At 43.3% G+C, this 26,986-nt stretch overlaps 1 protein-coding gene across 1 annotated transcript in view; it reads right to left on the minus strand.

Annotated features, from left to right (window-relative positions):
* The window catches only part of CFAP54 (cilia and flagella associated protein 54), a 247,897-nt gene that overhangs the window by 76,427 nt on the left and 144,484 nt on the right, over positions 1 to 26,986 (minus strand). Inside the window, exons 47-53 of the mRNA XM_090042868.1 lie at positions 24,256 to 24,438; positions 23,304 to 23,390; positions 19,990 to 20,112; positions 15,077 to 15,130; positions 10,845 to 11,061; positions 9,516 to 9,610; positions 6,703 to 6,872 (exon numbers count right to left, since the gene is read on the minus strand). Of these exons, the coding sequence (XP_089898994.1) occupies positions 6,703 to 6,872; positions 9,516 to 9,610; positions 10,845 to 11,061; positions 15,077 to 15,130; positions 19,990 to 20,112; positions 23,304 to 23,390; positions 24,256 to 24,438 (929 nt within the window). The remainder of the gene's footprint in view (positions 1 to 6,702; positions 6,873 to 9,515; positions 9,611 to 10,844; positions 11,062 to 15,076; positions 15,131 to 19,989; positions 20,113 to 23,303; positions 23,391 to 24,255; positions 24,439 to 26,986) is intronic.

The following is a 26,986-nucleotide window of genomic DNA, read 5'->3' on the forward strand; positions in this document are numbered from 1 at the left end:
AAATCCAAATCAGCCAAATCAAACTGAGACAGTGATTCAAATCACTGAATCAAATCACTGAATTTGCTTTGGCTGAATCCAAAGCAAATACTTGCTGCTTCACCTAGGCCTATTACCTAGCAGTGACTTCACCCTTCTATTAACTCCTTAAGAAGGATTTATCTCAGGGTCATATATCAGGACTAAACCTGGTAAAGTCTTTAGTAGTCACAGTTGTGTGATGCTTGGGTCAGCTGCATCATCAGTTCACCCTCCTGGAGATTCTGAGTACCCATAAACTCTGGTCTTAAAATGCCAGAACGTCAGGTCCACAGCATGGTTATTATGGTCCAGTAGCCAGAACTGAGTCCAGTGGTGGCCAGGGCTTCCTGCAAGGTGTGGACCAATCTGAACTAAGAGTATAATAAAGCGTTAAGCCATGTATATGTGAGTACGAGTTATCCTATCTATGTGTAAGGGTGATTGTAAGTGTGAGTTATCACATACGGGCACACTATATTGCATACATGCACTCCAAGACCTAGTACTCTATAAAAAAACCAAGTCCAAATGTTAAAAAATGAGTCTGGTCCCCAAATACCATGAGATTTTTTTTTTTTTTAAACAGTGAATGATAAGCTCTTTTTCTTTCTGAGCCTTTTGTTTGCATTTAAGTCACGTTTCCAAGCTCTCCTCTACAATCACAATGGCTATAAAACTTACTTTTACAAAATGAAAGCTGAGATTCCTGTGCAGCAGTTAGGCTATAAGGAGAACTCAATCTAAGTTAGTGCACCTCCTGTGGTATACTATCTTAGACTGAGTGCACCATTTTTTTTTTTTACCAAATTAAACTCTCCAAATGCCTGCACAGGTAGACAGTTAAATCAGCCTAACCCCAGTCAACAGAACCCGTAAGTTTAGCAGCTATATGTACACACTGATACCTTATGGTTGAAAAGAAATTTCTAACAACTGTTAGCATAGAAATTCCACATTTTGTTAGTAAAATGGTTTTTAGAACAAGAAAAAAAATGAAAATAATTTAGGAGGGAAAATCTTTTCTAAAAAGATTCTTAGCCCCCATAGAATATTCTCCTTTCAACAGCCATCTCCAGTTTTCTTCTGCATTGCAGTTATAAGCAACTTTACTACTAGTGCCATATTTTCACATTATGAGTTGAATATTTTTCCAGCCTCTGCTTTCAGTATTTTTTCAGCTTTCAAAACCTTCCTGAAGTTTTACTACTTTTCCGTGATGTTGCATATTTTCTGCTCATGGAAACAAAACAACCTAACAATGGAAAAAAAATCTTCTGTGCTACCATCAGTCAATGATAAAGGCACAATTCCTTGCTGGAAGTCACAAAACTATTCCATGCATTAATTGTTTAAAAATTATGAGCCAGATTATTTATTAGCACTAGGGCCTCTTCTAATATTTCTGGCAACATAAAGCTGCTTTAAAGTGAGAATACGTATAATTTACAGCTACTTCAAGGCCTCTTTATACCACCAAAGCACTGCAAAGAGCCATAACATAAATGGGAATCATGCTCTAGGTGAATTTACTGCTTTTGAAAAGCGTTAGATTAACAGTCCTGGAGGACAAAGTCCTAGATTTATGCACAAAACAGACAGCACAGACTGCAGAAGTCTAAAATTATTCACATCTTCTTGCCTATGTCTGCCTACTTTGCATTGGACAGACAACTAGGAGAGGTGAGAAATTGAATTGGATGTCCTTTCAGACCTTGGCCTCTTATCTCTTGTGATTCTGATTTTTGTGACTGGAAATCTGTCTACTTAGGAATTAGATGCTCCATTAAAGCAGTACACACTGAATCACAAAAAGTTATGACAAAAAAGATTCTTGTTGTAGAGCAGAGCTATCCAACAAATTGGGCCCTGAGGGCCTGGCATTGCCCTCTCTTGATTCTGCACACCAAGATTAGCCTTAGATTAGCCCCCACCCAATTTCTAGCATTCAGGGGCCTGGTACCATACTTCCTTGGCACTGCACGCTGGGATCAGGCACCCAATCCAGTGTGCTAGGTTCAGGGCTCCCCACAAGTGTGGAAATTTGACAGCACTGGAGTGGTACCCCTGTTCACCCATTGCCAAATTTCCAGGCCTGTAAGGAGCCCTGCAGGCTGGATTCAGGTCATGGGCCAGGAGTTGAGCACCTTTGAGTCAGATGTTATGGTTGAAATTAAAATGCATTTAATTTCAACATGTCAAAATCAAAATAAATAGGCTTAGCAACAACAACAACAAAAACCATAAAAAGAAGTTGCAGAGAAAACGTGTAAAATTTACAGGAGATGCAAGATAAGTGCAATAGAATACTGCAGAAACTTTTTAAAAAGATATATAACCAGTATCAGTGCATAAGATGGCAAACAGAACCATCTAAAATCTATACATATGCACTTCAGTAAAACCAGCCTACTTTTCAGAATTGCTGAGAACCCACAATGTCAGTTAACTTCAGCTGTGAGCAGGAAGCATTTCTGAAAACCAGGCTACTCTACCTTACACATTTAAATATTGATTTAGAATATAGAGTCAGCAAGCCGAGAATTTTTTATTTATGCCAGTTAGCTCTAATCATTTCATATAGAGTCAAATACCAGTCCAAATCCGGATCAAAGGGCTCCTCAAAAGCCCCTCTGGATTCACCTCTCGCACCAGGGTGAGCAGCAGTGGTGGTAGGCCAGGGGCATTATGTCATCTCAGGGAGCCAACAGGGATTAACACAGCCATCACTTACACCCCTGCCACCTAGATGCATCCCTAATGGGACCCTGTACCCTGGATTTCAAGGGTCTCTCTCACTTTCCAAACCCCCAAATTCCAAGTTAACCTGTGAGCCAGATGACACATCTCCACAAGACAGATTCAGCACATGAGCTGGATATTTGACTTCCCTGCACATGCTCTTCTTCTGTCCCCATCATCCTTGCAGCTTTGGCTACTCAGTGGCTCAGCTCCAGCAGAAGACATGGAGGCACCTTTCTATTCTATGACCTAGTGTTTAAAGAACTGAACCTCTTCTGAATGGAGTGGCAGGGCAAGGGCAAGGGGGAGAGGAATCAAGTCTCCCACTTCCTATGCAAATGCTTTAATCATCTGGATTTTGTGTCAAAGGTATGCACTGTTAGAATCCTGCTCAGTTAGAAGAGGGCTCAGGCACTTGAGTTCCAGAGAGAAGTGTGAGTTAAGATGGGCTAACACCTTCTAGTATCTTCTTGCTCAGCATCTGGACTCTCTGAATTGTCCTTTGTGATTTCTAACTCTCCCAGTAGACTGTATAAGGAAACTATGGGCACCTGTACACATGCTGGACATCTGCTCCAAAACATGCTAATTAGCAAATGTTGGAACAGACTCAATTAATTGAGTCTGATGAAGCATGCTAATTAGCATGCTCCAGCAGCCTCTGTGTCATGTGTATTCAGCATCCTCATGCTTCAATATGACAGTGGGGGTGCTTTAACTAAAGGTCAGTGAATGGCTCTCAAAGGCACTCTAATTAAAGCAACCGCCTCCCTCCCCCACAACGCCACCCCAGAGCACGTGTGATAATGTCCTATATGCCTAAGCCTATTTCTTTGAATCATTCCCCTGAGGCCAGGCACCTACTTTTTAGATGCTGCAATGTGCAACTGCCTAAGGAGAAAATCTGAATATTATCTGTAGATGGACAAGATCTTTAACTAGGAAACAGAGCTTTTGTAGCTTTTTCCTCATAGCATCTGACAAAGCAAGCTGTTGCTTACAAAAGTCCATGCTTCTCTAAACCAGTGAGTTTCAAAAGCTGCCACACTGCTTTACCTTCTACCTAGCTAGGAAATAGGAAACTTCACATAATGGGAGTTCAATGGATTGCTTTTGTGCATAAAGTTTCTCACAGGCATAAAGGTTTTGCAGAGAAACTGTAAAGTGGAAGTTTCTCCAGATGAAATTTTTGTGACTCATTTTTCCTGTCAACAAGAGTAATGTGTCTATATATTTCCCTTGACAAAATACCTACATCACTGTATCAGCACTATTAGAAAAATGACAAGATGATCAAAACCTGGAAACACAATTGCCTCTAACAATTTCACCACTGCTCAAACATTGCACTAGATGCATTTCTATAAAATCATGAAAAGTTTCAATTTCCAGTCAGGCAGGAAACATTCAGCTTTCCCGAGGAAATAATCAAAATATTCATTGATGCTGGTAGACAAACAGACAGACATGGAAAAAAAAAACCCCAGTGCTTTACCAGAAGAGGAAGCATGTCAGTTTGACTCAGCTCACCCAATGCTTATATAGATCACACACTTCAGCAGGCCTTTTCAGTAATTTTATTTAATAGCTGATTCAATCAGCTATTACGTAAAAGCACCAAAAAGCCCCGCTGAGGGATGCAGACATTGGGCGGACCAGGTCAAACTGGCATTGCGATGCCTCTTCTGGCCATGCGTTGTGTTCGGCATAGGGGCGCACCGAGCTGAAATTAAAGTGCTGCTTCCCCTGCTCCATATCTGTAAGCAGCCAAAATGATCAAAATCTGGAAACTCAACTGCCTCTAACACTTTCACTGCTGCTCAAACATTCATATATTGCACTAGATACATTTCTATAAAATCATGAATAGTTTTGATTTCCAAAACGGGCAGGAAACATTCAGCTTTCCTGAGGCAATAATCAGAATATTCATTTGTATTTGTGGCAGATACCAACAGCTCCCATGGATGGCAAAGAAAAAAAGGACTTCCTGCCCGCCTGTCTACTCAAACGGACAACTGAAACTTTGATATCCAAGTTCCACTAAACACTCATCACCATGTACGGGAGCCCAGAAGACAGCCCACAAAATGGATATTGATAAACAAGGACTTTTAAGACTGTAAAAAGGGCTGCATATCTGAAGCAAGATGTAAGCAAAGAGAGACACCACACTTAGAATATGTTTACATAGCGAAGTGCAGTGCAGTGCAAAGATTTCCAAGCTAGCTCAGCTATTGAAGTAGTATAGCTGCATTAGCATTAACCCAAGAATTAGGAGTATAGTGTCGACACAGTGCCATACTAATGCAGGTGTACTACTTCTGGTACTTAAACTAGCTTGCTTAGATTACCTTGCAGTCTTAGTGGACTGACAAAAGTTTCATAAAATCAACATATCAATCAAAAACAGAGAGGTCATTGCCCACTGGTTTCTTTTTTTTTCCTCTTGGAGAAAATTACAGCAGTATTAATCTGCCTTGACAGGAATAGCAAGCCACAAAGATTTCAGAAGAAGAAATGTAGGACTGTAGGCGATCCTCAGGTTCTCATTTTCTATCTTTACTAATTGCCTTATTAAACCCGATAGAAAGTAATCATAGCCTTAATGCCCTGATTTTAAGGAAACCTCCACCGTCTTTTAAATAAGCCAAAGAAAATTCAGCTGAAAAGCCATGCAGCAGTGCTATCCTAATGACTTGAGTTAATTAGTGAATGTCTGTACAGTATTCTGAAGATGGAGTGTTAGATGAGTCCAGAGAACAATCAGTATTATTCTGCATATTGAGGAAACAACTGTGCTCTTGGCAGGCTGTGACTAAAGGCTGCATGAGAATACAGCTGGATGATAGGCAAGTGTCAGAATACCAGGAAGGTGAGTCACATGCCCAGTATAGTGATACTGGGAGAATGGAAAAATAAAGTAGAATACTGGAGATAAGTCTACAAATGGTTAATCTGCTAAATTTAAGCCTCTACTCAGCAACCTACTCCACCTCAAGTATTCTTAGATTTTTTTATTAGACAATTGTGTTAAATTATAACATAACTTATACATTGCAATAAATTGAAGACTGTATTACACAAACATACTATAATAGCATTATAATTCCTATAAAAATAGATTCATCTATATGATTCCATACTATCAATTATAATAAACAAGAACGTTCTCCCAAATGAACCATTAGCATCATATATAGAAGAGTATACAGAAATATCTATAATGAATTAATATGTTTAGTGTGTCCCATATATTTCAAGTGAAGCAGAGCTATTTTATGCAGATTTATAAATTCAAGAGCAATGTGACAAATCATAATTCTACACATTTTCATTTATTCTTTTAAAAAATATACAAGTATACAGTAGTGCAATTAATACTCAGTGCAACTTACTGAAATACAATAAAGGTTAAATTAGTATAAAGATATAAATATGTAAAGTACTAAAGTTAAAATTAGTGAAAAATGTTCTCTTAGTTCAATGACACAAAGACGCTTTAAAATTAAACAAGGTTCTATACTGCCAAGAGTATACAGCATATATTAGAAGCATATCAAATGTAGGAAGATACTTTCTATAGTGTCTAGAGTATCCTGCATACATGAGAAGTATACCAGATGTAGAGAGGCATTTGCTAAAATTTTCAGATCCTTATTTCAACAAACACTAAAGACCCGACTTTTTAAAAATACTATGTTATACAACATCACAAACATGCTGAATAGGGCAACTGCTATATGATTTTTTTTTAATAAACAAACCAGGCTGCCATACACATAGTAAATTACTGTTTTTATTTTTGGTCAGTTTCTAAGGTTTGAAATATTTGAGCATCTTTTAAAGCAGAGGTGATTGAAAATAAGGGCTGTTGGGCTTGAGTTTTTTTAATCTTACATGCTACAAGCTGCAATGAATTCTGGTCATGAAGTTATTTACCTGAAAGCTGCTTGATGTCTCTGCTGAGAGATAGCTGCAACTTGAAGCTTCGCTTCAACAACAATTTCTAATTCAACAGCAGAAAACTGAGAACTCTTCCTGTCATATTCATTCTGTATGTTTGTTACAAGATGGTTAAGCTTTTTCTCAGCTTCAGTCAATAAAAAACCCTAAGAGCAGAATATCACAGTATGTAATTTCAAGAAATAATACAGATGAAAAGTTACTTAAAAAACTATTCTACTCTGCTATCATCTGTTTTCCATACTTTGAAATACATAATCATGAATACAATTTTCTATTTCTATAAGCATTTTCCTTTTTTGCAGTTATACATTCAATATACTAAATGCAACACTACATATTTTTCTATGCTTGGTGCTATTATAAATTATGACTACACACAGTACATCTTGCAAAACATTCTGCTAAATAGCATAACAGAATTAGAGAAATCAGTTAAACATTTTATTCCTTTCTTTATATAACAGTCTTTATATACTAGTATAATAGGTTAGAAATCTTCAGTTGTAAAGAAAATAAAATTATTTTTCATGTTGGAAGAAACCTTCTATTATATTCTAATTTTTCTGGAATGTATACCTATAGCTAAGATGCTCAAAAAGCCCCTGGTGGAAGAGCTGTATCGTGCTTTACTTAAAGTGCTATAAGTTAGAGCATGAGCAAACCGAACAGACATTCATTGTTCAAATCAGTGGGGGCTCAGAGCCTGCCGACAGTGGCCACTGGGGGCACTCCCACACACCTCCCAGGAAGCTGCTGGAGTAGCCCCTCTCTTCAGTTGCAGCCCCACTTGCCCTGCAAGCTGGCAACTGTCAGCAGTGGCTGGAGGAAGAGAGACTTTAGACCCCTCTCCCCACAGCCCTCCCACCTGGGCTGCGCATTGGAACGGCCCGAGAGTGGCAGCTGTAGAGAGAGACCCCAGGGGCCCTTCCACTGCAGCCTTCCCCCACCCTTACCACCAAGCAGCAGTGGCCTGGGCATCTGTGGGGAGAGAGACTCCAGAGCTCTTCCCCCACAACCCACCCCCATCAAGCTGTAGTGCACTACAGGGTCAGGGCAGCTGCGAAGACTGCCCCCCACCTTTGTTCCCAACCCTCCCCCACTCTCTAACCAGGTTGCACACTGGGTTGGAATCAGAGGATGTTACTGATTAGGGTCACTGACACTGGAAAAGGCAGAGCCAAGTCAGGCTCAGGCACAGCAAATGAGCTCTTCCCAAGGCTAGAGCACAGCCCTGCATAATGGTACTTGGGATGGCAGAGATCATGCTCTAAGTTAACTCATGATGGGATCTGAAAAGACATTCAATAAAATTCTCCAATAAAAAGTGTTTTAGATTAGTACACAATCATCAAGGGTTAACTTAGAGTGCAAGCCACCATTTTTAAAGTGCTCTAAGAACCATGAAAATTTGTTCAATTATAGCTTTAAAGCACTTTCTGCCTGCTTAATGTGCATTATGTGTAATGTCTGTTACCTAGCCTATATAGTATGTACCCTGAAAGTTCAAAAGTAGTCTATAGGCACCCAGACAAATAGAGCTGCAGGAGCGTGGAAAATTTAAAAAATTTTTAAAAAAATTCTCTTTAAACAAACAACTTGTGAACCTGACAATTTTAGGAAAAGTTCAGTTAAAAGTCAAACACTCAAAATGTGCAATGAATTTCTAAGATGAACTCCAAAAATCAACACAACAGAGTCCTACTTAAAAATCTACCCAAAAGGAAATGATGAAAGATTCAGAATTGTCTTATGAAATTTAAATGTTCTGCAGACTCTGAAAAGAAAAGCCCAGATGTAACTCATGTGAAGTTTATATATGGCATATTTTTCAGTATGCATCTACAATACTATGGCTTAGTATTGTATAAAATGCTATGATATAGTATGACTTGGGAACACGGATGTTGCTTAACTGGGTTACCACCCCAGTCCTATCTTATACCAAATGCTTCTAAAAAAACAGTTAATATATGTGGGATAATTTCTCCTTACATTGGCACTTATTCTAGGCTAAACCTGAAGCATGAAGCATTTAACATGCAAGATAAGTGACTGGCAATTAGAGAAGCTAATTAACAGTAGTCTGATTTTCAGAATAAAGGGTTTTAGGAAGAAAATAAAAAAGTGGAATGAAAGAATAACCCACTGACACTTTCACTAGAATGACAACTCATCTTTATCCATTATTCTAGCTTTTTTTTTTTTACTGAGTTAGCTGTATTCAAGCAGGCAGCATTTATGGTAAATGGATGTCAAGGACTCAGTAAATTACATTAGAAAATGTGGAACCTTATTTTACCTAGTCTTATTCCTGATGTTGTAACTTCTCAAAATGATGATGGAATTATTCTCGCTAATGCCAGGTGCTACAGAATTAATTTCTGTTTATCCATAGAACGTATTGTGCCTTAAGCATGTTCAACAGAGGGAGTCTCTGAGAATGGATTCAACCCACAAATCCAAGCCAGTCCTTAACCTCTTTGTTGGAACAATCATTTTAGCATCTGGTTGTAACAGTATTTTCTTATGTTGTGGACAGATGTTTTGCAGGAAGGAAACTGTCACCACCAAAAATCATTCAACAGAACAAACTGAACATCTTCGATTTTACTTAAAATCACTAGCAACTTGGGTCAGATTAGAACCACTGACCTAGAAAAGATTTTTGAAAAAATTTCCAGTTCTGCAAGTTATCTAATCCCTCCCAGTAAAATTTCTGCAATAATGAAAATATTTGTTATATTTTATGAACTATTTCCTAAGTTTATTTTTCTAATAAAAATTACCTTGAGCATGGCCATGTTCAATTCATCTTTACATCTAACAAGTTGCACAGTTGTGATGCTTTGTTCCTGTTTTTGTGAATTCAGTTCAGCATTAACTGACAAATGAAATTTGTAAAAGCAAAAGGTGATAATTAAATTACAAGTGAAGCTTCAAATGACACAGGAGTACAATTAAGCAAATTACTCTCAATAATATGACGAGTGTATTCTCTTTTCCTTTTCCCTCAATATCTAATAAGTAATCAACAATTTTCATATTAATTCAATATGAATCAATTTTCATATTTATTCTATTACCATGTCAAATTTTTTGCATTTCATACCAATGAGCTGCACTTATAGGTCTCTAAGTCTGGAGGTTCACATATATCTTAAGAGAAGAAGTGTTAAATGCAACTGATGGATTTAAATACCTTATCTCATCCTAGGGAATGGACATTAATGATGCTCAATGCTGACTGTATTTTTTATGACAGACTTAAGTTCTAATGAAGAGGGACTTGAGCCAATTGTAAGCAACAGACATTGATGGGGGGGATGGAAATAGGCAAGATTAAACCCTCCCTCATGTAAAGAACCACTCCTGTGATGAAAACAACAAGTCCATGTCAACAAGGGAAATTCGGAATACTACATATATTTAAAAAACAAACTGAGGAAAACAACCCAGGAACAAATACACATCTGACTTTGTCCATGCTATTGTTCATGTAAGTAACCCCTTCTTTATATTAATCTATATAAAGATTATCCACATAATCTATATAATCTCTATATTCATTTATATAGTGTTGTCTTTGAGCCACAAGTTGTTTTTTGTTTTTAGAAAGGCTCTAACAAATTTTGAGGACTACCACAACACACATAATTAATAGAACCAATAACTGAAGCAACCTAAATACGTTGAAAAAAGTACAAGACTTATTGAGCATTATCAGGTACAGGTTTACTGTTGAGGTATTCAGAGAGAGCCAATCATTTCCCTAGATGGAAAAGGGACATCATTTAGATGAAAGTGATTGAGACATGTTAAAACGGTACAAAGCATTAAAAACCATAAGAAAAAGAAACAAAAATCATTAATAGAAGTATGAAAACATATAATAAAAACTAACTCGAATAAAATCAAAATACGAATTTTAATTTAAAGTTTGAAACCTAAATGTTTGAATTTTCTAAATTTAAAAAAATTAACCCATTTTCATTTTCAGCAGAAGGAAATATGTGTACTGTTTAAAATGTCAACATAATGCAGATACAGCTGTTAAAAGTGATAATAAACGTGTACATATAACAAACTGAATGACAAATGACGGGCAAACTTTTCACCTCTTATTCCTGAGTCTATGCTTCTGCCTGGCTTTTTAAAACTGGTATTATCTATAACATAGGTTGTTTTCATCACTTCTTCAGGAATACTATTTATTGTTGCAGAAAGACGAATGATGAAATGCATTTTGGCCAAAGTTAATTTATTCATGAGATCCTTGTTGCATATTGAAATCATGGCTGGAGGTAGGCTCCAATTGAAAATGTCTTCTAGCACCTACAGCAAAAGTAATAAATTGAATTAACATGAAATTACAAGGTATTTACATTTGAAAACAGAAATGCCATAACTCTATTTATAATGATGTCGGTGAAGATACAAACAGATACAACTAGAACAGAGTAATAAGATGGTAGCCACTTTGGAAAAATTGCTATTTCTTTTCCCTAACATAATGTGCCCCATGGAAGCATGTGCCAGGGCTTTGCAGGCCAGTTTCCAACTGGAGGAGAAATCAGTGAGTCTAGGTATACTCTACTAGGGACAAACATTTAAAAAGCCCAAGCCCAAGTTGATTCAATCTTTGCAGGTTAGTCTACTAAAAGTGAATACAAAAGTGAATGCTCTCCCCAGGACACCATGACAGGGGCTGCTGCCCCATCAGGGTCCTGCTCCCCTCACTGCTCCAGCAGTAGGCCAGACATCAGCCTGCATGCCCCCCTGAGGCAAAGGGGCCAGGGAGGCAGTTTACTGCCCCCTCCCTCCCCTTTCCTCCCAGTGAACCCCAGCCAGGGTCTGCCTAGCTGGGGGCAAGTGGCAGAGGCAGTGGCCAAGGCTGCCAAACCCCGGCTGTAGTCCCTTGGTGGGAGAGGGGATGGAGAGGGGAATAAATATCCCCTCCCCGCTCCCTTCACCTCGGGGGCCACACCGGGTTGGCATCTGGCCACATCCCAGACAGCGACAGTAGGGAAGCTGAAGGCACAGCAAAGCCCTGTATACCAGGAACCAGGTGCTACCCCTACAGCTTCTCCGCTACCACTTCCCACCCAGTGGCTAGCTGCAGTTTGGCAGCACCTACCAGTATGGTCAGGGCAGCAGTGGGGAAGACATACAGGTAGCACCCGGTGCCTAGTACATGGCGCCATGCTGTGTCGCCATCTCCAGGTAGGAGAAGAGCGAGCACGGCAGGCCCAGGTCAGTGCCTGGCAGCCTGCGAGATGCAGGTAGTAGCACTTACGACTGAGGCAGCAAATCTGCACTGTGTGTGCTGCTGCAAGGGCCGGGGCCAGCCCTGGCGCTGCTCTCCAGTGGATAGAAGGAGCCACAGGGCAGGAGCTGCTCCCCCAGCTGCATGCTCAGCTCTTCCCCAGGCTAGTGCAGATACACTTGAGCCGCTTTTCTGGCTCCCTCTGCTTGGCGGGCTCACATCCAGGATGGAGCCACCACCGCCGCAATCCCTCTGCATGACCGCACCTGGGCTTGGCGCCATTTGCTCCTTTCCCTCCTCCACAATCTGGCCTTTGCTTCTGGGCTGCCCCAAGCGAAACCCCAGCCCCAGTAGCTGGGAAGGCACAGCAGGATTGCCCCCTGGCTTGGAGGGAGGCTCTGGGGGTCCCAGACTGTGCTGAGCCACAAACAGGGGGGAAAAGCTAGACATACCCTGGCTGGGTTCCATGCCAATGGGCCAGGAGAGGGAGAAGGGAATTAAGCCCTCCTCCGCCTGTGTTCACTTGAGGCTGCTGCCAGGGCTGGCCACACCCCCTGCCGCTCCAATGGCGGGGGAAGGGAATGCTTGACAAAGGCTGTTCCACCCTGGTCAGGCAGCCCCCAGCTGGGGTCCTCCAGGGGCAGAGGGGGAAAATAAACACCCCCCTGCCCCCTTTGCCTCCGGCGGCCATTCTTGGCCACCTGGCCATGCTCTCACCCTTGCTCCAGCTAAAGAGCAGAGGGGCAGGGCCAGCTCTGGTCTCTGAAGCAGACAGCATAGCCCAGGCCAGGGCTGAAAAGCATGCTGGGATGCTGGGGGTCTCTGATTTATCTTAAACCAGGAAGGGGTCTGGGACAGACATTCCATAAACCGGTTTGGCCCAAATCAGTTAAGTCTGAGGCCTACATTCAACCAGGTTTATCTTAAACCAGTTTTGGTCATTTTGAAACTGGTTTATGTGCACTGACCTTCTGTCCTGTTACAGGTTTAAACCAGTTTCTATTACAGATTTAAACTAGTTTTAAACTGGTTTATGTGTAACTTATGTCCCTAGCCTTAGTGTTACTTTGTTATCACTACTATTACTATTATTAACACTGCATACAGAAGTCTTTTGAACAAAGGTGATCACAAATAACCTTTATTTCAGAACTCTCAACCCCAAATCTAAACTCCGCCCACAAAAAAGTCACCCTCCTTAGAAAGGTTAAGCCATGAAACAAACTTCTATTATTTGCACCATGTCTACCTCACCCCCCTCTTCAAGAGAAAGCCCCAAACCAAATCTGCAGCACAAAACTAATAATGGAATGTTCTTTCCACAAAATAGACAATAACTCCTCATTTGTAAATGATTCCTTTTCTATTATTCTTAATAATTATAATTTGTTAGCATTCCCCCTCACAAACTACAGCCCTCTGAAGTGAAGTAAGTATTACCATCCCTGATTCTCAGATAGGAAAATGGACACAGAAAAGTTGACAGAGAAAAGTGATGACTTGACTGCAGCAGAAGAATACCCATGGAATCACTGAGGGTCCCTTCTGAGATCTGCTTACTAACACTCTACAATGCTTATATACAGTTTAAAAAGCAATGTATAACAGCTCTGTCTGTTGACCTCATAATATAACATTTTTGCGCAATACATCAACACTAGGGATCAGCAGAAAATTGTCCAATAGAGAGGTGAATTCCTGATCTCATTTAAGTCAATGGCAAACTTCCATTGCCTTAAAAAGATGGGTGAAACCCTGGTTCCATTAAACACCTACTTCTCATCTCCAAAGAAAGAAAAACACACATACTTTTTGGGGGCAATTATATAGCCCTTTCTTCAAACAATCACACTGAACAGAAATAGTTTAATTAAAGTCACAAAACACTCTTCAAGTAATTTAATAGCCTCATACTAGATGAGTAACCTTAGAAGCAGGAAAGCTTAAATGGCTTCCAAAAATCATACACCACAGCATAGCAGACCCAAGAAAGGAGAGATCTTGAGCCAGTGTTTCAATTACCAACTGAAGATTGCACATGTACCTTCAAACTGACATAAAACATTTTTAAATAAGCTTTTTAAGGAAAGGAAACTAGCCAGTTAGAAATCTCACTTCTGTCTGCTACACTTTGATTATTACAAACAACACACAAACTAACTGTAAATCAATGAACTCATCGGGGGAAAATAGTTTTTTTCTCTCTCTTCTCAGTTTGTTTACAGTACATTTTTTATGATCAGTCTGCTTCATTATTTCTCCTGCACATTCAGTTAGTTATTTTCCCCTGTGATCTGTGTAGGTCTTTCATATAGCAGTAGGGAGACAAAGTAAAAAAAAAGTAGAAAATGAATCAACAGTTAGCATGCATCTTTCATTAACATTAGGCATGACTGTTCATTAACTAGATTATAGATTTTGTGACCTTTCCTTTTTTTCCCTCCCACAATGGATTTCAGCTGCCATTAAAAAATTTTGTGAAATAGTATTGAAAGGAATAACAAAACTAAAGGAAGTTCTCAGTAGCACAAGGAGGTATATATACTAGAAATCAGATCTCATAATGGAACCTAAAGGGGTAGTCCTCTACTTTGGTCAACTCACAATTTTTTTATGTCACAATGAAAAAAAAGTGGGTGATTATGGCACTAATTAATTTCCTGCACAGTCTGTTGTGAAGTTTAATATTAAAGTGCTAGAGAATGTCCCTTATTATAATAATAAAGAAAAGTTTTTACAGCGAATATAACAGAAAATGCAAGGTCATATAGAAACTATACATTACAAAGTAAACTAAGCCCTACAGTTCCTGAAATGTCTAACTGATGCCATAAAGGTACATAGTCATGCTGTTTTAACATTTTAGCTCTGTGAACATATCAAGCTGCCCTGTGCACACTGCCTCCACCAGAAGAAGTGTAACAACATCTGCTCAGCTCTGTTACGTGAGAGTATTAATAACTCCACCCTGACTAGGCTACCTGCAGTGTCAAGTGGGCATGGCTTCATTGCTGCTGGTTTAGGAGGCATAGGAGCATGGTATGCTTCAGAGACAAAGCTTTAGATGGGAAAGTGTTTTCTTACCTGTAAATTTACACTGGACAAGAGTGATTTTGATGGATCAAATTTCTGAAAGGCCTGTAATTAAACAAAATGTAACAATGAATATGTGAGCTGCTAATTAATGGAAAAGGGGGGAGAAGAAAACTGAAGTAGCATCTTAACACTTAAATGAGGCTTAAGTACATGTACAAGGCCTGTCCTGAATTGAGATGGTTTTCAGAATGAGCACAAAAAATACTGCTATATAGCAATGATTTTCTTTAAAAAATGTGGATGTGTTATGTTTGTACCCTCTAGAAAGTAACAGTGGTATCTTATGCTTGAAGGAAATGCAGTCTGTTAACCCATAACCCCATGGAGTTTGTGTGAAGGAGTTACTAGCACCCTTCTAAACTACTGCCTGGGGCAGGCTTGTCCAACATATAGCCCACGGGCTGCCATGCGGCCCACCAAGCCATTTTATGTGGCCTGTGGCGGCACCGCCACTGCAGTGGAGCCACTGCTGAGCATGGAGCCGCAGCGGAGCTGCTGCCACTGCGGACGAGTGCAGAGCCATGGAGAGCCGCTGCCACCGCGGCCGAGCGCAGAGCTGCTGCTGAGCACGGAGCCGCTGCCGCCATGGCCGAGCACAGAGCCGCTGCCAAGCGTGGAGCCACAGCGAGGTGAGGCGGGCAGGGCCGGCCTGTGGGCCCCAGCCAGCAGCGAGGGGAGAGGAGCTGGTTACCCCCATGGGGCCAGGCTTAGTGAGCCAGGTCCTGCTGCCGCTGCCCAAGGGCTGCGCACCACGGGGCTGCCCCAGCCATGCCTGACTTGACGAGCTGGAGACAGCCCACACAGCTTCTTCTCTGGCTCCGCCCCTTGCCCTGGAGCATGGCCGGGGAGCTGCAGCATGGCCCACACCCTGACTGCATGCGTGGTGGACAGCGACACAAGGTAAGTTCCCATGTGGAGCTGGGGGTGCCTCAGGGCCAGGCCCAGGCTCTGGGGCACTCGGTTGCCGGAGCCGGGCTGGCTGGGAGGCAGGAGGAGCCCGGTCCAGAGGCACTCTATGTCCAGCTGCTTCCTTGGCGGTTCAGGTCCTGCTAACATAGCCTGCATGGCTGAGGATGGGGGTCTGCATGCTGCTGGAGCAGCCTGTGCAGTAAGGGGGTCCTAGGGGCCCACCCCCACAGCATGCAGCCTGTGCAACACATGCTAGTGTCATCTCAAGCCCACAGCCTCAGCAGATCTGAACAGCCCTACACTAGCTTATCTTTGAGATCTCTTCCATGTCTCTGCAGTATATGCCTACAATTTCTATTTAAATTAACCACAATGACCATGATCAAGTTAGTAAAGTGTCTCAAGGATAATCTAGCCAAGGGCTGTTCAGATCTGCTGAGGCTGTGGGCCCCAGATGACACCAGCATGTGTTGCACAGGCTGCACAGTGTGGGGGTGGGCCCCTAGGACCCCCTCACTGCACGGGCTGCTCCAGCAGCATGCAGACCACCATCCTCAGCCATGCAAGCTATATTTGCAGGACATGGACCACTCCTCCCCACCCCCCAGGCCTTTCCCCCTTGTACAGAAGTGGGAGAGGTGGCTGCCCCAGACCATGCTTTATATATTAACTGCTTGTAGACCCCATGTAGACTGCGGGTGACATCCTGGCCCTTTGCGGGCCATATGTGGCCTGCACGTAGTCAGCTGGGCAGCCCTAATCTAGTCCAACCCCTGCACAGAAAAATGATGTCCTGTTCCTAAGCCATACCAAACATACATACTTTCTGAAAACCACAACTTCCCTAGGCACATTTCCAGACCCATTTCATTGTCGCTTCCTGCAACTTCACTGGTGTCAGAAGTCACATGACATCACTTCCTGATGTGACACTACTCACCTGATGTGAGGTCTTTGAATATGGCTTGCCAGCCCGCTAGATGATAAAAAGTTTGTGATCTGGCCCCACATTCAAAAAGGTTGGACACCCCTGGCCTAGGGTGTGGTACTACCTAGGACCAGGCGGGACTCTGCCAGCACCAGGATTGGGGTTGCCAGGGCAGGAGCATGGAGCTGGGAGGTGCAGAGCCATGCAGGTATGTGGGCTATGACTTCCTTCTGCAGGCCTCTACATTCCCATCCTGGGGGGGGGAGGGAAGAGGGCTGCTCTGTGGGGCTGGAGTCAGGTCGAGAGTGGTGGAGGACTCTACCCCCACCTTCCACCCCAGGATGGTGGTCTGCAAAGGAAAGCCACAGCCCCTATGCCTCTTCACCTCCCAACTCCATGCTCCTGCTGCTGCAAAACACCTCTTCCAGCCCCCTCCCTGCTAACCAGAGCAGGGATAGAGCCCAAGTGTCCTGTCTTCTAGCCGCACCCCTGCTTGCCAGCCTTCTAGTGGTAAATCAGAACTGTGCAGACAAGAAACGGTATTAACCCTTAACATTAGACTGCTCATTATAACTTTAATACCACTTAACTTTCCACAGATTTAGTCTGGTCTAGGTGTAACATGTAATTTTACCCTTACTTTGCATCCTACTTAGTCCATTTCACTTTTTCTTTGCAATTACTCTCTTCCCACTATAGCTTGTATGCATTTTTCACATAGCAACCAGGGAAGAAAACACTTTAGAACAAGAGGACTGTTAAAGTACTACAAAACTTGCAGGGAACTCAGAGCCCCTTTGGTATATAAAACTATTTTTTACTCATCTTTTGGGACTAACCAAATTGCAGATGAAAACAGTCCTTCTAAAGGGCTACAAGCTTCTCCTGTAGTACAACTGCAAAAAACTGTTGTATGCAAGAAAATATACTGTGTCTACATACAGTACATATACAGTGTATATAACACACACATAGATATAATATATATGGAAGCTCTGCAAGTGACTAACTTAAAAGAAAGTTAAAATTACAAATAAAATATTTCACAATCAGAAAACGACAAAATCAATTTTGTGCACACATTTTTCACTCTCCTCTGCTGGCTTTATAAAGAAGGGTGAAAACTGGGCACCGCAATGGAATTTTGACTTAAATACAATTAGGATTTCACTAAGAGTCTTAAATTTTATGATCACATACTATTTTTCTATATCACATCTGCTGTACTCATTGCATAGGCTTCATGACACAAAGTAACTGAAGAAATGATTAAATATTCACCTTGGACTTTAGAAGATTTTTATATTCATAGATTGTAAGGCCAGAAGGGACCTTGGAAGATCATTGGGTCTAGCTCCCTGCACCAAGCAGGAAAGATAACTGGGGGTCAGGTGACCCCACCAAGGTAACTGTCTAGTCTGCTCTTGAAGATTTCCAGGGTAAGTGATTGCACCACCTCTGGAGGGAACTTATTCCACAGTCTGGACACCCTGACTGTAAAGAAGTTTTTCCTAATGTTGAGCTTGAATTGGTCTTCCAGGAGTTTGTGGCCATTACTCCCAGTTTTTCCCCTTGTGTGCCCCGGTCAATAGTTGCTCACTGAGCCCTTGGTGTATTCCCCTAGTGTAGTGGTAAGCTACAACCAGGTCGCCTCTCAGCCTTCTTTTCTTCAGGCTGAAGAGTCCCAAATCCCTCAGCCTTTCCCCTTATGGCTTGGTCTGATCATGTGGGTGGTTCTTCTTTGGACTCTCTCAAGCTTGTCCACGTCCATGTTAAAATGTGGTGCCCAGAACTAGATGCAGTAGTCCAGCTGTGGTCTCTTCAGTGCTGAGTAGAGCAGAAGAATCACCTCCTTGGTTTTGCTGGAGATGCATCAATTGATGCATGCCAGAGTATTATTTGTCGTACTGGCTACAGCATTACACTGACAGCTCATATCCATACTGTGGTCTGTTATTACCCCCAGGTCCATTTCATTCGTGGTGCTAGTCAGTTTGGTGCTGCCAAGCCTGCAGCTGTGTTGGGGGCAGCTCATCCTGAGGTGGAGCACTTGACATTTCTCAACGCTGAACTTCATCAGATTCCAATTTGCCCAACTTGCTAGCCTGTCTAGGTCCGCCTGTATCTGTAGTCTATCTTTACGTGTGACCGCGCCTCCCCATAGCTTGGTGTTGTCCACAAACTTGGCCAGTGAACTTTTCATCCCCACATCCAAATTGTTACTAAAGATGTTGAGAAGTACTGAACTGAGCACTGACCCGTTCAGGACACCGCTGCCCACTTCGCCAGGATGACAGATCCGTTCGCTACAACCCTCTGGGTCCTATCCTGCAGCCAGTTTCTCACCCACCTGACTGTCTTGGAGTTAATCCCACAATCCTCCAATTTTCTTACAAAGACATTGTGGAATACTAGATCAAAGGCCTTTTGGAAGTCTAGATATACTGACCCTATTGAACATTTGTAGGCATACTGACCCTACTGATCATTTCTGACCCTATTGCACAGTAGTTCACTGCTACTGTGCAGGGGCATAGGTGGGCATGGTAATGCAGTGTCTTGTATAGACACACCCAATGTGGTGTACTAATTGATACTTTCTGTAGCAACAGTACACAAGGCAACAATGCAACCAGCATCATCACATCTAGCCATCTTTGACTCCCCAGCCTAAATGACCAAACAATGAGGTTTGCTGGAGCCAGCTTTTACCATGAACCTAGAGCAAAGCTCTCTCAACAACACAGTGAAATGACTTTACCGTTCTCCCTCTACAACCCACATGCAGAGAGGTAGTACAATGAAATATCTACATATTACATAATGTATTATAATATATTATGTATTACTTGTAAGTTATATACAAAGATATAAATATTCTCATTCAATGCCAGATATCTAAACTGCACACTGAAAGAGGCAAGGACCTTAGAAGCTTTTAGGAAGTATAAATGGCTATGCTGCATGTGAAAATTTTGGATCCTTTCAATTTTATGAAAGAGAACCAAATGCTATAGATTAGTAGCATAAAAAGGTATAGATCATTTAAATATATGTATATTACCATATTTTTCCCCAAAGGTCTGCAGCCTGTAGGTAGTTTCCAGGGAGTTCTTTCTCCATGATTAAGCAGACTCAGTTCATTTAAGGCCTCCGTAAAAAATCCTGAATCTGTAAGTACTTTAAACTGTAAAGAATTAAGAGACTAAGTTTTAGAATTAGAGATTTTTCTAAGCTATTCCTTTTATTCACTTTAAAATATATTAAGTGAAACTGCCAGGTAGATTTGATCCTTTGAGAATGACAAAACAATGAAGAATGTTTTCTGGTAGACAGCAATCCTGTATGTCTTAGGGCCTTGTTACACATTGCAGTTTGAGCTGCTCAAATGTTGACCGATGTTAGTGCTAGCTCAACTTTGGAGCAGGCATATCTAAAGTATAAACTTCTTCTCTGACAGTCTCTAACCTACACAGCTGTGACTTGTCACTAGAAGGCTGTGTAGTGGGGGCTGGAGTCAAGCCCCTGTTCCAGACCCATGGCACCAGCCAAGGCAGCAAGGGACTTACTGGGATGGACACAGGATATCAGCCTGTTCCCAGTGCACTGGGGAAAAAAAGGGTCCAGAAGGGGAACACAGGAGACAGACAGGCCGCAGAGGCACGGGACCAGGTGCCCCAGGGAACGTGTTCTGATTGGCTTGGAAGGCAGACCAGGCCATTTAAAGAACAGGCCAGATGGGGGCTCTCAGTTAAGAGAAACCAGCAAAAACTGGGAGCTGCATAGATTGGACAAAAAAGAAGATCTAGGCAGCCAAACCTGTGGGAGCCACCAAGGCCCAAATGAGCTCCGAATGAGGATCCGAAGTGCCTTGGGAAAACATAAGTAAAGCAGACAGCAGGCAGTGTGGGTCTCTATGGCCACCCTAAAGACAAGGCAAAGAGGGAAACATTCCCCAGAACAGGCAGCAGAAACCAGTAGCGAGAGGGAGGATGGGACCCAATGAGAGTGGTGCCAAGGCAGGAGAAGGCAAGGGAGAGATTTGCCCAGAAAGCATGAGGAGAAGTGAATGAAGATGAAGGACTGATTTATGCAGCCTAACTAAATGGTGATACAGTACTCAAAGAAAAAGTGATTATTTTACGAAATTTGAATGAATTTGAGTCCGTGATTAAGGAATAAGCCATGATTTACTTTATCAGTGTGAATGAATTGCAGTTGAGAAGAGGTGCAGAGGAGACTGATTGGTGATTAGGAACAGCTGTACAGCCTTTACCTCACCACCCCCGAGGGAACTGATTTTGTAAAGCCTGAAGTATGGTGGAGGGGAAGGCCAGGGGAATAATAAATAAACTGATCTAAAGACTACTCAAACGAGTTTCTAAGTTTCATAAGGGAAAGCATTCAGCAAGAGAAGCAGCGCCAGTGAGCAAAAGACTAAAAAATCCAGAGGAGTTCAGAGACTGGACCCTGATAGCATCCCCATTAGAGATGAACTAGGAATTTCCATCACAGGCCTAAGAGGAAAGGGGCAGGGTATAAGAGGAAAGAGGCAGGGTATAGGGGAAGTGAAGCCCTGTGATGGCTTAAAAATGGTATTTAAAGGTTTGCTTTTTTGGGAATTGGCTTATCTATATCTATATCAGCAAACTGCTGGTCAAGAATGATGAGGGGGCAGCAGGGGGGGCAGAACCCTGTGTCCACCTCCTTCCTTCATCCAGGCCTGTTTACCCCATTCCCACCCGCCACTTGTTTTGGCTCTGCTCCCCCACTCCCTGGCTGCATCAGGTCTGGGCCCACTCCTCCCCTCCCCTCCCCACCCCAGCATGTCAGCCCTGGGCCCGCTCCTCCCCCCTGCCATGTTGAGCCTGAGCCTGGGCCTGGGCCCGCTCTTCCCTTCCCCTCCCCACCTTGTCAGGCCCAGGGCAGCTCCCCACCCCACTGCCACATGGTGTCTGTGCTCTTTCCACCTGCCACCACCACCTCCAAGAAGTCGGGGGGGGGGGCAAGGCCAGCAGCACTGGCCTCACCCTCAGCTCTGTCCCCCCACCATCATGGCAGCACTCCAACACTGCCTCCTGTCCAGAATGCTCTTGGAGTGCTCTGATTGGTTATTTCAGACAACCAATCAGAGTGCAAATAAAGCGTTATGGACAAACAGACTAAGGGTTTTATAATATTATAGATAGATATCGCTATAGATATCTATCTATATGTGCATGCATTGAAATGGTTTAGGACGGGCAGGAGGGGTTAATTGATTTTTAAAAGCTTGGGTCTCACACACACAGTTACTTCAACCTTCAGAAGCAGCCAGCCTGTCTAACACAACAAAGCCAATGGATACACACACAGCCTGGGAAAGTGGGGGCATTTACCACACTGTTCCATGATATGAGATGCTGTGGCACCAACACACAAGGCCAGAGAGAGGGGCCTAAAATTCCTGTTTTGGGAAGGGTGTGCATGTGATGAGCTTGGAATGTGTGGACAAAACAGTGTGACGACCACAGAGAGACTGTGGGAGCACACCTCCCACACTCCTGGAAGGTCCCAAGTGGGGACCAGCAAGGAGAAAGCTGTTGAACCCCAAAGAGAAAATGGTTGGCCCAGGAAGGGCCACAGGAGCTGCTCACCAGCAGGAGGACACCTTGGCAATATTAGAGGAATGGTGGATGAGTCTTACATAGCCTCCAGCATGATTTAAAAGCATGTGCTGGCTGCATGTGCAGGGGCAGCCAGCTGCTTCTGGTTTGGCTGGAAGTGGCAAGCCAGCTTTAAAAGAAAGCTGGCAAACAGCTGTGAGGAGGGAAGCTGGGGAAGACCTTGGGAACCCTGGCGTGGTGCTTGGGGCTTGTCCAGGAGTCAACTCTCCTGATTTCTCCTCCTAGCTATGTGCACTGTCTGATGCAGGGATAGTAGTCTGGTTTGGACTTCTGCCTCCAGTCCTGCAGTCCTCCTCTCCTGCTCTCTGGCTTCCCCCTAGCAGCTTTTTAACTCTCTTTTAACAATCATCACTGTCAGCTGACCTAGTCCATACAGGCAGGCTTGTAATCACCCTCTGCCTGCTTCCAACTGAGCTGCAGCCCTTCAAGGCATACAGTCTGCTACAGGGGCGTTCTTAACAATGGTGTGTTAAAAAGATATAATAAATAATGACAATTAATAACAATTACACTCATAAAGTACTCTAGCTCCACCAAGATGCATATAGAGATAAGTAATACTTGACAACAGCTCAACTATAAGATTTTCTTTTCCAGTTCATAGCACCATGAGACATACTGAGCAAAGGTAAATCAAATTAATTTAACAATAAAGTTATATAAAAGGGTTATTCAAAATATAACGCATTAGCCAGAGTATCTGTTTGATTACCTTGAGGATTCTTCCTTCAATACACTTAACTGGGTCCCGACAAATTTCAGAAACAAAGTATTGATACAACGTGAACAATGGCAAAACCTGGAGAAAAATTATAGGCCAAGTCATAAATGCCAAAAAGCATGCAAGTACAGAGATACAGGACTGCAAAATTGTGCATTACACAAAAACCAAACATATGATGCACAGCTGGTCATTTAGCTGCAGCAGTGGAGGGGATGAATTAAAGAGAAATCCTTAATAACTTATAATTTTTCCATATATGGACTCTAATTTTGGGGGGCTCATCTTAAATTTGAGTAAATGTGGTAATCCTTTAATTTCTAGAGCACTCTCTCTCATCTAACCCAGGGGTGTCAATTTCACCCTGTGCCCTGAGAGAATTGAGGCAGTAGGGCTCCCTGTGAGCCAGATCTGGGGGGCAAAAACCAGCTATGGGAGGACCTACAGAGACCAGTCGCTGTGTGGCTGCACTCTCACCAATGAAGCTGGATGAGTGGCTGTGGCAGGCAGAGAAAGTGGCCATGAGCTAAGAAGCAGTAGGACAAGTAGATTTTGTCAACATGGCCCTTGCTGTCCCCTCCTGTTGCCAACAATCATGTCCAAAGGGGCACTGGGCCCCAGATTCTGCAGTGGGCTCTGCCCCCTGCTAATCCCATCCCCCTATTCCCTGGTCTGCCAATAGCCAAGGGGGGGGGGAGGGGGAGGGTTGGATGGAACAGCTCTGTAGGCCAGATCCAGCCCAAGGGCCATATGTTTGACACCCCTACTTTAACCCAGTAGCAGAATTCAAGATTTCCCTGAAATTGTCCTCTTAAGGTTGGCAGAGTTTGCTCTGCTAGAGCAGAGTACACCTGCTTCAAGGATCAAGTTGATCAAGCATAACAATTTTACATTAAACATGATGGCTTACAATTCATTCTTGTACATTTTTAGTGGTACTTACTATTAGATTTTGCTTTGAGCAATGCAATTCAAACATAAGGAAGTACAGACTTGCAACTACACTGGGTACATCAGCTCTATAGCGATCAGAGAACAAGTCAATGCCAGGGATAAGTTTATTTATTTCGTACTGTGCAAAGTCGCAGTCAGCTGTCGGATGTGGAAGTGATGTACTGAACAGGGTCTGAAAATAATAAAAATGAAGTATTTTTTTAAAATATACATCCAGTCATGAAACACAAGAAAGGAATGAACAACCCCCAAAATTCAGTCAATGTCTATTGTTATAGCTGGTTCTAAACAAGACCATGGAAAGTGTTAAAGGAATTATGAATGTTTATATGTCAGAACCTTGATAAGGGAAGATATCTAGTGTCAAAGAAATAGCGAGAAGCATCAGAAATCATAGCAGAAAGTTCTTTTAGATCTGCAAAAAGAACCCACAAAGTATCTGTTTGTCTAGACATTAAGCAAATGAAATTATATTCATACTTAATGCTAATCTGTTTTGCTTGGTCAAGAAACCATGGAAGTGGTATTCTCCCCCATCACTTGCTCTGACAAGCAGGATGACTCATTATAATCTAAGATTTGCCTATTCTTTAATTATGTTTTCTCATCCACAACTTTCTGATAACCTGTACTGCTCTGAGCAGATTTGTACAAAAATACTTTTGCATGGTACTGGAACAGAGATTGGTATTTTCAGTTATCTTTTAAACTCACAGATAGATAGACAGAAGTCACCAAAAAAAAAAAAAATCAACCATCCAGATATTAGTTAAGAGATACAATTGATGAATTTTCCCCAGCCCTTTGTTCCTCTTTTTTATCTAAAATCTGTTCTAGTTAGGACAATAAAACCTGCCAAGCAAGGCCAAAAAAATGGACTTCCTGTGAACTGCTTAAGGAAGCATCAAACTGGGCAAGCTGAGGAGAGAGACCTACACAGTGAGAAAATCATGAATAGTGATTACCAGGAATCTTGGTTTTCTCTGTTTAAAAATCCAAAATTCTCCAATACCCCTGTTCCCAAATTCTATCATTTTAAAACCCCAAATCGATGTTTTTCTATAATTAAAATGAAATGCTATTTTATATATTCCAGTATGTATGTATAGGTATCAGTTCAACATAGTGTTTTATTGATATATTTAAAATGTTAAAGCAATGTGAAAGCCTACCAGTGCTTCAAGCATAATGATAAAATAAATTCTAAATACCTATATATTTTGGCATTTGGTTTTGGTATTTTTATCATAGAAAATCAGAATTCTCCCTGCTCCCTTCTCTCACCAGGATGCAGGTCCAGTTGCAGGTCTCCCCCTGCTGTTTTGTGGTGAAGGGTAGCCCTGATATGCCAGTGCCCCTTGCTCCCAAGCCACAGCCCCCCAGCCCTGCTGCTGCTGCCCCTCACTCCTGACCTGCAACCCCCTGGCCTTGCTGGTGCCCCTCACTCCCAACCAGCAGACCTTCATCCCTGCCAGTGCTTCTCACTCTCAACCCACAGCTACCCACCTCTCCACCTCCCACAGCCCTGCTGGTGGCCCTCACTCCCACCCCTCTGCCCCCTACCCCCAGACCCCATCCCCCAATGTGTGGGAAAGGGGATATGTGTGTGGAGCAGAGCAGGGATGTGTGGGGCTGGGGCAGTATGGGGCAGAGCAGGTGCCAGGCCACAGGCAATACCATAGGCGATGCATCGGAGGGCATGGGGGAGCATGTCCCCCACCCAATTTGTGCACCTACACTGAGGCACAGGGCTTCAGCCTGGCTGGACCCACACTGAGAAGAAGCCACCTCCGTAGCTCAGCAGGCAGAACCTGGCCGGGGAGGGCAGAGCTGGGCTGTGAGACTCGTTACTGCTGCCACCACTACCGCTGGGACCCCTGCGCCAGCTGCACCACCGCCAGTGTAAGGAGTAATAGACTGAGGGGTCATGCTGCCCTCACTTCCTCCTGCTGCCAGCCACTTGCATGCTTGGGTGCAGCTCTACCCTGGAGGGGAGGTATGGGAGACAGCATGGGCAGCTTGAGTGGAGCAGTGGCAGTGGCCATGGCAGCAGGGTACAGCAACAGCCCAGCATGCAAGCAGCTTCTGGTGGGAGATGGTGAGGACAGCACAGCTCCTCCCTCCATTACTCCGCATTGCTGGCAGTGCAGCTGGTGTTGGGGTCCTGGTGGTGGCAGCAATGAATCTCACTGCATTGCTCTGTCTTCCCGCACTGGGTTCTGCCCACTGGGCCACAAAGGCAGCTCCTGCCCAGTGCTGATTCAGCCAGGCTGCAGCCCCATGCCACAGTGTGGGCACATAAATCTTGGGGGTCATGTGCCCCCCCACAGCCCTCTGATGCATCATCTCTGGCACCTGAACCTTCCCCAGGAGTGTGCACAGTGGTAGGGAGCCAACCCCCACACCAGCCTGCCTCCCAGATGAACTGCTCATGACTCCATCCTGCTCCCTGGCTGGGCCCCGCAGCTGTGCATTCCTGTGCCAGCCCTGGTCACTTTGCACTGCCCCAGCTGGGCAGAGCTCCCAGTCTCAGCCCCAGGCACCAACCCTGGCCCCATTCCCTCCCTTACTGTAGGGGCACAACATGAGTGCCACCACTGCCTCAATCTGTCCCCCCTCCTCCTACACATTGCCTATGCCCCCCACCCCACCATGCATTGCCTATGCCCCTTCCATAGACTTACCTGCAGGTAGCTGGGGGAGCTGCTCTCCACGATGCT

Source organism: Crocodylus siamensis, chromosome 4, assembly GCF_052110815.1.
Source record: "Crocodylus siamensis isolate JL-2025a chromosome 4, ASM5211081v1, whole genome shotgun sequence".
NCBI classification, from domain to species: domain Eukaryota; kingdom Metazoa; phylum Chordata; order Crocodylia; family Crocodylidae; genus Crocodylus; species Crocodylus siamensis.